The sequence below is a fragment of the Ruditapes philippinarum genome, unplaced genomic scaffold (genome assembly GCF_026571515.1).
Source record: "Ruditapes philippinarum isolate M1 unplaced genomic scaffold, ASM2657151v2 ctg28224_1_1_1_1, whole genome shotgun sequence".
Lineage (NCBI taxonomy): Eukaryota > Metazoa > Mollusca > Bivalvia > Venerida > Veneridae > Ruditapes > Ruditapes philippinarum.
Genome location: NW_026857266.1, coordinates 1 through 13,336, shown reverse-complemented (window position 1 = coordinate 13,336; position 13,336 = coordinate 1). Strand labels below are relative to the sequence as shown.

Genomic DNA, 13,336 nt, shown 5'->3' with positions numbered 1-13,336 from the left:
GGTTTTTGAATTAGATTAATTTAACTAAGAACTATAATTTGAGTATTCCGTGACCGCGTGTCGCGTGATAATCACACGCGAAATATTTACTATAAGCTGGTTAAGTTATTGCCCTTTCGTATTGTTACACCTTTTGTAACTTCATTGTATACGTCAACAGGGAGTCCAAATCGTTAGCCGTGAAAAGTTACTTAACATGTCATATTTATCATTGTATTATACAATTATATAATTTATATTATATTTATTTATATTTATATTTATTTGTATTTATATCATTGTAAAATATCAGATTAATGAATGAAAGAAAACATGAAGTAGGTTACATAATAGATCTTATAAAAAAGGCTAGTCACGGGTTGAAATTTTGTCATGAAATTCAGACCAATTCATGAGTCGAAGTCCCGATGTGTCGAAGTTTTTACGCAAGTCCATCCAACTTCGACTTACCGAAGTTCTACTGTATATATATATATAAAACAAAAAACACAGTCCATGAGTTAACTTATTTAATAATTTGCCAACTGGTTTCTCTTATGATCATCAGGGCAAATGTGACGTCGTCGCATAGTAACTGCGACGTTTGTGTGTACACATGGACTCGGACCGGTGAATTTTCGTACTATTTGTTCTATAGTAAATCAGTCAAATTTGAGGCTTAATTCTGGATTCCACTGTTCTTGATGAATTATATACTGTCTTCAACTTTAAACATTAACACTATCTAAGTCCAATGAGGCCCAAAATATAATAGGTTAGCCATCTACTTTTTTCAGAAATCTTCATTCTGTTGTAACACTGTTTAAATTCACCTCTTTAAAAACTCCTGACAGCTGGTGGTTAGTACATCTTTAATCCTTCCACCAACAAATGAGTTCCTGGAGAATACACAAAAAATAACTTTTAAAGTCATCATATAACACACAAAAACTACACACATGCAATAAATACACTTTAATTATGACCAATCTAACTAGAGATGACTTAAACTGGGCCATTTCAAAATTTTAAAGAACTACTTTCTAGACTACAACGGGTTCGGTCTAATTCCGTACCGGGTTGAGACCACATGTGTACGCATAATCTAAAAATAGTAACGTCATTATATAGTATTAAGTTTTGGATTAAAAACATCATTAAAATAGCGTTCTTTAGATAACCTAGCTGAAACGTTTTTACTGTGAAATTTATAAAATGGGAAAATACAAAATTTCGGGTCTTTTTTAGAGCATTTATCTAAATGTTCACTTAAAGGTAATTGTCTTGTTGATGGGTCTCTGATCTGCTGAGCATGAACAGTTTTTCTGTTTCTAAGTTTGTCCCCTGTTTGGCCTATGTAAAATTCTTTGCAGCCGTTGCAAACTAAAACATATAAAACAGTTTCAACAGTACAGTCCATATGTTCTTTTGTATGAAATATTTTATTCTGAAGTTTTAAAGAATATCCTTCTATTAAATAATCACAGAGGCCACACCTCTGTTTGTTGCATTTTTTAACACAGGGCATTAAAGGGCGTAGGCGTCCCCTAAAGCTTGTCTGGAGCATAGCTCAGTCACTATAAGTCAGATTGACTTCAAACTTGGTATGTTATCATGCTTCTTTCAATAACCCGAAGTGCAATGCACAAGGACCGGTACTCTGCACTTCTTAATTTTTGAGTTATTGCCCTTTGTTAATTTTCATACTTTAATTTTGTCCGGGACATTTCTCCTAATGTATAAAGGCTATGGACTTGAAACTTCATAGGATGATAGATCTCATTAAGAAGAAGTGCAGTGCACAAGAACCGTTACTCTGCATTTCTTATTTTTTGAGTTATTGCCCTTTGTTAATTTTCATACTTTATTTTTGTCCAGGCCATTACTCCTAAAGTATAAAAGCTATGGACATGAAACTTCATAGGATGAAAGATCTCAGTGCACAAGAACCGGTACTCTGCATTTCTTACTTTTTGACTTATTGCCCTTTGTTAATTTTCATACTTTATTTCTGTCCAGGCCATTTCTCCTAAAGTATAAAAGCTATGGTCTTTAAACTTCATGGGATGATAGATCTCATAAAGAAAAAGTGTACAAGAACCGGTACTCTGCACTTCTTATTTTTTGAGTTATTACCCTTTATTAATTTTCATACTTTTTTTTGTCCAGGCCATTTCTCATAAATTATAAAAGCTATGGACTTGAAACTTCATAGGATGATAGATGGTATTGATAAGAAGTGCAGTGCACAGAATATTCTGTTAGAATATTCATTTCAATGTGCAGTCTTACTGACAGCTCTTTTGTATGAATGACAATCGTTTTGTTTTAGTAAAGGTAATTGTTTTGTTTAACTACAAGTAATTGTTTTGTTTGACAGGTTTTTGTTTTCAATTTTATTTTCAGGGAATAGATGTGTTGTCTGATATGTTAGTTGAAGATATGTCTCTGATCAAGTATGTGAAAGATGCAGGACTGGTACTGTTTCTGTGGGGAGAAGGTTGCAATGATAAAAGAATGATTCAAAAGTTCAAGGATGCCAAAGTTGATGGTATTATATACGATAGGTAAATATTTATTAATAGATCATAAATACTATGTTTATAGGAATGCCCATAATAATAATTCTTTCTCTCTCTCTCTAGAAATTTAGACATTATCAAGCATTTACTAAATTTCTGTAAAAAAACAACATCCGTTGGGTTGAAAAAACTAAAATCTGACAAAAATATCATACTTACAAGTAGGCAAATCATGAAAAATCAAACATATCTGTGAGACCCCAGCCCTTTTACCTGAACTGAAAGTGCACAAAGTGAGTCTGTCGTCAACTTTTTATACAAACAACTTCTCAGAAACCACTGGGTCGAATTTGATGAAATCTTCCTGGGAATGTTTTTACTAAAATTGTTCAAATGGTTCTGCTATATTGAACATCTGGGTCAGAAGGGCTAAAAATAGATTTTTAAAATGAAATTTTTTAAAATATCTCCTCTTAAAGTGCAAGGTCTAGAGCTTAGATATTTTGTGTGTAGCATCATCTAATGAAACTGTTCAAATTATAGCCCTTTTGGCATGGCCCTAAGGGGGACATTGATTTTCCTTATATGTATATACATGTACTAAAATCTTAGAGCAGCACGCCTCCAGATACATGCTAATTTTCATGAAAATTGAGAAAATGCATAAAAAGGTAAAATATTGTAATGTGAACGAAGATGATAATTTCTACATTGCAAACAGCAATAGCAACCCATATAAATCAACAAAAAAATGTCAAAATGTGCTAAAAAAAGTCCTTACTGCGTTACTAACGCAGTAGAAATATGGTGAAAAGTACTGCAGGATTGGTCATAAATCGCACATTAAATAGAAATTATTACTTAAACCTTGAATCTTTCACTTTTCTTTCACTTTTCTTAAAATCCCAGTACTTTTTAGCTCACCTGAGGACAATGTCCTCAAGGTCAGCTTTTTGATGGCCCATTGTCCATCGTCCGTCTGTTGTGTGTGTCAACAATTTCTGTAAACAATTCTCCTCCTAAACGACATGGCCAAATTTGTTGAAACTTTGCAGGGATGTTTCTTGCATGAAGCTCTACCAAAGTTGTTCAAAGAATTAAATTCCATGAAGAACTCTAGTTGCCATGGCAACCGAAAGATTTTTTTACAAAAATCTTAACAAATCTTCTTGTAAAAATCCGAAAGAGCCAGATCTTAGATATTTGGCATGAAACATCTTTTAGTGGATGTCTACCAAATAAAAGCCCTAGGGTCAAAATTTGCCGCCCCAGGGGTCATTGATTTTTCTTATGTACTAGTAAAAACTTAAAAAATCTTCTTGTGAAAATCCGAAACAGGTAGAGATTAGATATTTGGCATGAATCATTTTCTAGTGAGCGTCTATCAACTTGTTCAAATAAAAGCCCTGGGGTCAAAAGTGGCCCCACCCCAGGGGGTCATTACTTTTCCTTTTATGTTTATTGTAAAAACTTAAAAAATGTTCTTGTAAAAAGCCCAAAGAGCTAGAGATTAGATCTTTGGTATGAAACATCTTCTAGTTAGTGTCTACCAAATTTGTTCAAATAAAATCCCTGGGGTCAAAATTGGCCCCATCCGGGGGGGAGGGGGAGTCATTGATTTTCCTTATATATGAAATATCTATAGTAAAAACTTAAAAAATCTTCTCTTAAAAAACCAAAAGAGCTAGAGCTTAAATATTAAGCATAAATCATCTTCTGGTGGGTATCTACAAAGTTTGTTCAAATAAAAGGCCTGGGATCAAAATTGGGCCCCGCCCCGGGGCTACTGATTTTCCTTATATGTCTATAGTAAAAACTTAAAAACTCTTCTGTTAGCTTAGATATTGAGCATGAAACATCTTCTAGTGAGTGTCTACCAAATTTTTCACATAAAAGCCCCAGGATTAAATTGCCCCTGCCCCAGGGGTCTGATTTTCCTTACATGTCTATTGTTAAAACTTTAAAAAATCTTCATTCAAATAACCCATAGAGCTAGAGTTTAGATATTCAGCGTGAAACATCTTCTAGTGAGTGCCTACCAAATTTGTACAAATAAAAGCCCCAGGTTTAAATTTGCCTGGCCCCTGGGGTCTGATTTTCCTTACATGTCTATAGTAAAAACTTAAAAAGCTTTCTTTAAGAAAAAACCCCAAAGAGGTAGAGCTTAGATATTGAGCATGAAATATCTTCTAGGGAGTGTCTACCAAATTTTTCACATTAAAGCCCCAAGGTTAAATTGCCCCTGCCCCAGGGGTCTGATTTTCCTTACATGTCTATTGTTAAAACTTTAAAAAATCTTCTTTCAAATAACCCATAGAGCTAGAGCTTAGATATTCAGCATGAAACATCTTCTAGTGAGTGTCTACCAAATTTGTTCAAATAAAAGCCCCAGGGTTAAATTGGCCCCGCCCCTGGGGTCTGATTTTCCTTACATGTCTATAGTAAAAACTTAAAAAGCCTTCTTTAAAAGAAAAAACCCAAAGTGCAAGGGCTTAGATATTAAGCATGAAACATTTTCAAATGGGTGTCTACACAGTTGTCCTAATAAAAGCCCTAGGGTCAAAATTAGCCCCGCCCTAGGATGTCATTGATTTTCCTTATATATATCATGTATATTGTTTAAACTCTTCTTGTGAAAATCCAAAAGAGCTAGAGCTTAGATATTTTGCAGAAAACATCTTCTAGTGGATGCCTACCAAGTTTGGTCAAAATTGGCCCGGCCCAGTGGTCATTGATTTTCCTTATATGTACTGTAAATCCTGTATTTTTCCAGATGTTTTAATTTTCGCTATTTCTTTTGGGATGAAAGGAGCTCCACTTAAACCTTTTGACCTATTTCTCAGGTGAGCGATCTTGGGCCCTCTTGTTTCTCAAGTTTGATTTTCTTGAAATATCTTGGTTCATCTAGAGGTGTGCAGCTTTAAAAGATCTTCTTCTGAAAATGCAAGGCATAGAGCTTAGATATTTTGTGTGTAGCATCCTATAATGAAACTCTAAGAAAAATATTCAAAATTGACCTCGCCCATGAGGGTCATTCAGGTTTATTTCACTGCAGCATCTGTGATGTGGTAGCATATAGTGATTCACCTGTGTGTGCTTGTGTGTTATAGATTATATAGTGAATTTAAAAAATCTCCTAAAAAACCATTGGTCCATTTACAACCAAACTTGGCAGGATTGTTCCTTCGGTGAAGGGCTTCCAAAGTTGTTCAAAGTATTTGATTCTATAAAGAAACCAAACTGAATTATAAGAAAATCTTTTATAAAATCTTCTTGTAAAGACCCACAAGGCCTAGAGCTTAGATATTTTGCACAAGTCATTATCTTGCGGACCTCTACAAAGATTATTCAAATTTATAATAGCTCTAGGGTCAAAATTGGCCCTGCCCCAGGGTAAATGTGTTTCTGTTATTTGTATACTGCGAATTCACTTATATTCGTGGGCATGAAATTTCGTGGTTTTATCAAAACGGGCATTTTCTTGGGTTCTTAAATTCGTGGATTTTCATTTTCTTGTAAAAAATTCAGTAAACTAATGTAAAGTAATCTTAAACTTAAAAGCGGAACATTTCTACTTACAGGATATATACATATCTTTAGGTGTCACACAGCTCTTGTCCTTGCCTCTGGGCATAACTCTAATATTAGCACAGTTACTGCCGATAATTGACTACAATCAACACATTTATGTGACATGATATGCACCTCCATTGGACACACTGCCCCTGTAATTCGGCAATGTAAACATCGCATAATTTATACGACACCTGACAGGTTTTAACCAGCGAGTTTAAAAAGTTTACATCCTGAACTGGTCTTACCATATTTGACAGTTACTGCACACAACATCTTAGCGACTGTGTAAATTAACATGCATATAAATCAATCTCAGTAAATAACGCGGTATGTGTGGTTGTATCTAGTAAAAGCCGGTGGCGTTTTTGATGTTTACGGAATAGCATTCGCACAAATACAGATTAAAATTCATATAAACTGGATCATTTAAAAACAACAAAAGAATGTACTATTCATCTGTTTTAGCGATCGTATTTTTTTACTTACGACATTAATATCAAAGACTTTTTTTTAATTAATAAGAGCAAACTGACAATTTTTAATAGAGCTAATTATTGCATTGCCTGGGTTCCCATATTTACTCGATTATGTAAAGTATTCTTGTTAACACAACCAAGTCCTAGTAGACTACAACAATAAAGTATGTAATTATATGTGACATTTGTCATAGTAAATTTAGACTTGCTGCGCTTTTGGACTTGCTGCGCTTTTGGACTTGCTGTGCTTCTAAACTTGCTGTGCTTCTAGACTTGCTGTGCTTTTGGACTTCCTGTGCTTCTAGACTTGCTGCGCTTTTAGACTTGCTGTGCTTTTGGACTTGCTGTGCTTCTAGACTTGCTGTGCTTTTGGACTTCCTGCGCTTCTAGACTTGCTGCACTTTTGGACTTGCTGCGCTTTTGGACTTGCTGTGCTTCTAGACTTGCTGCGCTTTTAGACATGCTGCGTTTTTGGACTTGCTGCGCTTATAGACTTGCTGCACTTTTAGACTTGCTGCACTTTTGGACTTGCTGTGCTTCTAGACTTGCTGCATTTTTGGACTTGCTGCACTCCTGGACTTGCTGCGCTTTTAGACTTGCTGCACTTTTAGACTTGCTGCGGTAACTAGACTTGCTGCACTTTTGGACTTGCTGTGCTTTTGGACTTGCTGTGCTTCTAGACTTGCTGCACTTCTAGACTTGCTGCACTTTTGGACTTGCTGTGCTTTTGGACTTGCTGTGCTTCTAGACTTGCTGTGCTTCTAGACTTGCTGTGCTTCTAGACTTGCTGCGCTTTTGGACTTCCTGGGCTTGGAGACTTTCTGCACTTTTGGACTTGCTTCAACTCTGGAGACTAAATGCTTCACTCCTTCAGCAGAAATCTCTGAGACAATAATGATAAATCCTTATTCGGGAACTAAATTTATTTCTCTCAATATATATCAATTGACACACTTAAATACGAGGGTTGTCCCAATATTCGGTGACAAGATTGTTTAAAAGCTAAATAAAACAGGTACGAATTTGATATTTTAATATGTTATTAACCCATATAATTTAAACATTTTCACAAATTTTCATAGATAAATATCAACAAACAACAAGAATATGCCATAAACACCATGGCAACTAACTGAATCGCGGCGCACGTCCAACGTCAAAGACGGCGTTAAATCTATATAAGGCGCCTTTCTCAAATACTCTCAATGGCTTTCAACGCAATAATGGTACCCATAAATCGTCAATTTCTTACTTAAATCATGTGGTTGTTAATGTCTGTTGAATGTTTGGATGACATACATTAATTTTTGCTATACGCGAACTTCCGGTCTCGTTACTCCTGTTTTTAGCTGTAGGAAATAGGCGACGAAGATCGGTCTTCCTATCCGTGTTTTCCTTATTTTCGCTTTTTGTAGCGCAAAACTCTGGTTTTGTTCATGCCTTTTGTACACAAATGCTCAGAATATGTTGCTAAACTGTTATATTTGGTATATTTGTTGAAAATCGTGACATGTGTCATCTCGAAATAGTCGTGAAACCTGAGTGACATGTTCACTGCGCCGCAAATTCTTTGAACGTCGCCATTTTAACTTTCCTATTCTATATGAGATATTTTCATTTATTTGTATCGTTTTGGTTTTTTAAGTTATTTAACTAAAATTTTCAGAGATGAATTAAACATAGCAGCAGAGAAAGTCATCGTGACATTGTGCAGACACATCATCAGATATTTGAAATATACGTAATTAATTTCAGCCTATTCATAACAAAATGTAAATTATTTGACTTGCGCCGGCAACTCAAACCAATGTCGTTTATACTGAAAATTTCTAAGTAACTAGGGTAATTTTTTTGTAAATGATTTGTTGTAATGTTAAATAATAAACTTAACGGTTATATGTGTGAATTATTTTCTATTGGCGTTAAAAATGAACCGGCTATAAAATTTGTCACGGACTTTTGGGACAACCCTCGTACTTATAACTTGAGTTTAGAAGTATGAACATGAAATAAGGTGCAAATTAAAGCTCAGCTAAATATCTAAAAGCTGATATGAAAATGCATTTTTATCAGATTTATGCTGCTGAAACAAACATAAAATAAAACGATAAAAATATTTAAAATATCAATCTTGACAGACACCATTTATTTAAAATGATAATTTTAAATCATAAATGTTTTGTTTGTTTTTTTCATGAATAGGTAATGCTTAAATGAAAAGATAGTATTTAAGAAAAATAACTGTTATTGCATTTAAATGTTTAATACAGCTATGTAATACAGTATATACCAAAATTTTTATCAAGTAAGAATACTTTTATTTTGAATAAGTTATTATATTAGGGCTTTTGTATTTGAACATTAGACACATCTGCATATTGTCTTTCATTTGACATGCTGAAATCTGACCTTGACCCCAAATTCACTAGAAACTACTTCTTATTATGGCAAAGTTCAATTATATAGAAACAAAAAGAATCTGTTCCTTCTATTTAGTATTGCATTAATGCGGTGGCATAGCATTTTTTTCATAAGTGCAATCTTGGTTGATACAGAATTTATTTTAGTTTGATTGTGTAGGAAGCTTTAAGCTTATAGACACACTTTCAAATCCGTTCCTGGAACCAACCAGTACTGAGCAATGAGTATAAAGGTTCTTGCTCAAGGAAACAACAATGACTTGCCCCTGATGGAATTTGAATGCATGCGGCTATCGATCGTTGGATTACTATTCTAACACGTTAATCACTTGGCCATGCCGCCACTTATGTGCAATCTTGTTTAGGATTACTATGCTGTTATATTCATTTCAGAATTGATTTCTATAAAACTGGTGAGAAAGAAAGTATATTTAAACTAGAAGAAAAGAGAAAACTTGATATACTTCAAAGAGTAGGTTCAATAGTTAGGACAGATGGGCACCAGTCAGAAGAATCAATATCTAGGACACAAGATGGATACACAGAAGAAAGAAACACAAATAATGACATGAGCGACTCTGGTACAGACTCTCAATGAAAACATATTTTATGCCTCTCCTCCTGGATAATCCGTACCAAACAAGTTTTTAGATCACCTTAGGCCTTTGGCAGAAAATGCCTTTTTGTTCAGAAGTGAACTCTTGCGATAGCAATGTGTCCTTTGTGCAATTATTTTTAGCTCGACTTTTTTTTTTTGAAAAAAAATAAATTGTTTCCCGGGGGTTTTTTTTGGGCCCCGGGATATTAATTTTTTTTTCTTTTTTTGTTTCAAGGCCCCAAAAACCCGGGAAAAACCCTAACCCAAGCCTCCCAAAAAAACCTTGAAAAGGTTTAAAGCCAATTTTTCTTTTTTACAGGGTTTTCTTTTTTATTTTTTAAAGTTTGGTTTAAAATTAAAAAATTTATAAGGGATTCCCTTTCCGGACCTATTATATTTTTGCCGTTGGGGAAAAAATTTATTAGGAATTGGGGGTTTTTTTTTTTGTTTTTGAATTGAACATAATAATCTTCAAGGATAACTGTTAAAAAAAAAACCGAAAGACCTTGACCTTCACTCATTAATGACATTGTCTTTGAAGGTCAAATTATTGAAATTTTCATTGTTTTGGCTGTAACTGACTGTAACTTTGCTATTATTGAAGGAATCAACTTCAACTTCATATTATAACAGAACAACAACAACAACAACATAGAATTGCGTGTTACTATTTATAGAATTGCGCGGTACTATTTATAGAATTGCGTGTTTCTATTTATAGAATTGCGTGGTACTATTTATAGAATTGCGTGTTTCTATTTATAGAATTGCGTGGTACTATTTATAGAATTGCGTGGTATTATTTATAGAATTGCGTGGTACTATTTATAGAATTGCGTGGTACTATTTATAGAATTGCGTGTTTCTGAATTGCGTGTTTCTGTTTATAGAATTGCGTGTTTCTGTTTATAGAATTGCGTGTTTCTATTTATAGAATTGCGTGTTACTATTTATAGAATTGCGTGTTTCTATTTATAGAATTGCGTGTTTCTATTTATAGAATTGCGTGTTTCTATTTATAAAATTGCGTGTTTCTATTTATAGAATTGCGTGTTACTATTTATAGAATTGCTTGTTACTATTTATAGAATTGCGTGTTTCTATTTATAGAATTGCGTGTTTCTATTTATAGAATTGCGTGTTTCTATTTATAGAATTGCGTGTTTCTATTTATAGAATTGCGTGTTACTATTTATAGAATTGCGTGTTACTATTTATAGAATTTTGTGTTTCTATTTTTAGAATTGTGTGTTCCTATTTATAGAAATGCGTGTTTCTATTTATAGAATTGCGTGTTACTATTTATAGAATTGCGTGTTTCTATTTATAGAATTGCGTGTTTCTTTGTCCATCTTTCCATCCGTCCATCCATCTGTTTGTAGAAACATATAGAAATCAGGCCCATGCAAATAAAGTGTCATTCCTTGATCAATGAAAAAGTTACCGACTGGACATGAAATATACCCTGTATTCATTTTGTATTTGTCACGTTTTGTATTTTGTGGCTTTGAAATAGTGATAACAACTATAAAAATGTATTTCTTTAATTGACACATACAAAGGAGTTATTTCATTATGTTTCTTTAATAAATTTATTGTTACTTGCAAGTGCAGATTAAGCATTGATCAAAATTTTACACTGAAAGTCCAGATCCATACCTTATCTTTTGAAATTGCACAATTTTGTTCCTCATGTAAAACTTCCTTTTGATAACTCTGTTAAAATTCTTTTGTTTATAAGATTTTCAATGTCATTAATTTGGCAAAAATTCTTTGGTTACAAGATTTTCAATGTCATTAATTTGGCAAATGGAGCATGTTTGGGCGAGCGTCAAACATGGCTTCCTCAGTCAGTCCTCTTTAATTTATTGTGAGCCTTGATACTTAGGTGAGCAATATAGGGCTATTATGACCCTCTTGTCCTTATAGTAAAATCATTAAATCTTGTATCTTGTTGTAGTTTTTAAAAAAAATACTTATTTGCATTAAATATGAACTATATTTTGCATCTGTTGCTCCTTTGACAATTGGTATTATTATAATGATAATGACACATTACTTCACAATCACTGCTATTTTCTTCAGAAAACTGTTGTTAAACATCTAACATACTCTAAATTCATTATTGTGCCCCCACTTTGGGGGGGGGGATTTGGATTTACCCTTGTCCGTCTGTCCATCCTTCCGTCCGTCCGTTCTCATTTTGTGTCACACATAGCTCAAAATGTATATGACCTAGAGTCATGAAACCTACAGGAATGTTGATCAGCATGTGTAGTTGTGCACATGGGTATTTTCTTGTGGATCTATTTAGTATTTTTAGAGTTATTGCCCTTGACTTATTAAAAATTTGCAATTTTCCACTTGTGATGCATGCAACTCAAAAAGTATTTGACCTAGAGTCATGAAACCTTACAGGAATGTTGTTCAGCATGTGACGTTGTACTTCTGGGTATGTTCATGTGAATATATGTAGTAGTTTAGAGTTATTGCCCATGACTTAATGAAAATTTGCAATTTTCAACTTGTGTCGCATGTGACTTAAAAAATATTTGACCTAGAGTCATGAAACTTTACAGGAATGTTGATCAGCATGTGTAGTACTCTCCTGCGCATCGGTCAAATGTTCCACTATTGCTCACTTTCTTAAGTAACGGGAGTGTATTCAGTAAGCTGCAAAGGGAGCATACATGTGTAGTTGTGCACCTGGGTATTTTCGTTTAGATTTATCTAGTACTGTATGTGTAGAAATATTCGCGGGCTTCAAATTTTCGCGATCTTCGCGTTGACATTCGATCCGCAAATTCATGTTCAGCGCGAATATTTCTACATCAATAATTTCATAATAGTCATATTTTTGCGCATCTATAGAACAATGTATATCAGTATGTTCACGGCTGCCATAAGTCTGGTATCCATGGCGCTTTCAAAGAGTGATTTTACTGTTGTATAAACTGTACATGTTACATTCAGCTCGTTATATAAATCAGTTTGCTAGTGTATTATTGGTTGACTGATATGATTAGCGGATACTTGTATAAGTAAATACATGTTTAAACAATACCATTGCGTCATGCTATTTATTTCATAGTCCGAGTCATAAACGTCTTGACATCTGATCAGATTATATTTTGATTTTCTAAACAAACAATACTAACAACACAAACATTAACGATTTTAACTGATGAAAACATGGAAAACAAAACAGAATTACTTACTCACAGTCAATATTTTAACAAAATCGGTGATTATAGTAAAAAGTATGTAAAATGAAAGAAGGCTGCTTGCGAAAAACATTGCATAATCGTGTAAGAGTAATATTCTTTATTTTTAACCTGATGGGTGTACGCGAATTTATGATTTTCGGCAGTCACCTCCGCGAATTTAAAATAGCGCGAATATTTGTATACACCCCCAAAATGGACCTTTCCGCGAAAATTTGCTTCCGCGAATTTAAATACACATACAGTATTTATAGAGTATATGAAGTTGTGCACCTGGGGTTTCGCTTGTGTTTTGTCAGAGTTATTGCCCTTGACTTAATGAAAACTTGCAATTTTCAACTTATGTCACACGTAGCTCAAAAGCTTTACAGGAATGTTGATCAGCATGTGTAGTTGTGCACCTGGGTATTTTCGTTTAGATTTATCTAGTATTTATAGAGTAATTGTCCTTGATTTAGTAAACATTTGCAATTTTCAACTCGTGTCACATGTAGCTCAAATATTATTCGACATAGGGTCATGAAACTTTACAGGAATGTTG

The 13,336-nt window shown here is 34.0% G+C and overlaps 1 protein-coding gene across 1 annotated transcript; it reads left to right on the top strand.

Moving 5' to 3' along the window:
• The first annotated feature begins 2,348 nt into the window (after positions 1–2,348).
• On the top strand, positions 2,349–9,735 carry LOC132749232 (glycerophosphocholine phosphodiesterase GPCPD1-like). The gene is made up of 2 exons (XM_060738950.1): positions 2,349–2,546; positions 9,367–9,735. Exons 1-2 carry the CDS (start codon positions 2,407–2,409, stop codon positions 9,569–9,571), a joined length of 345 nt encoding a protein of 114 aa, XP_060594933.1. The 5' UTR covers positions 2,349–2,406; the 3' UTR covers positions 9,572–9,735.
• Positions 9,736–13,336: the final 3,601 nt, after the last annotated feature.

Excerpts from the sequence above, each read along its gene's own strand:
- LOC132749232 (XM_060738950.1), top strand. The coding sequence starts at position 2,407 with ATGTTAGTTGAAGATATGTCTCTGATCAAGTATGTGAAAGATGCAGGA. Across the intron at positions 2,547-9,366 it reads GATGGTATTATATACGATAG|AATTGATTTCTATAAAACTG; the intron begins GTAAATATTTAT and ends TATTCATTTCAG.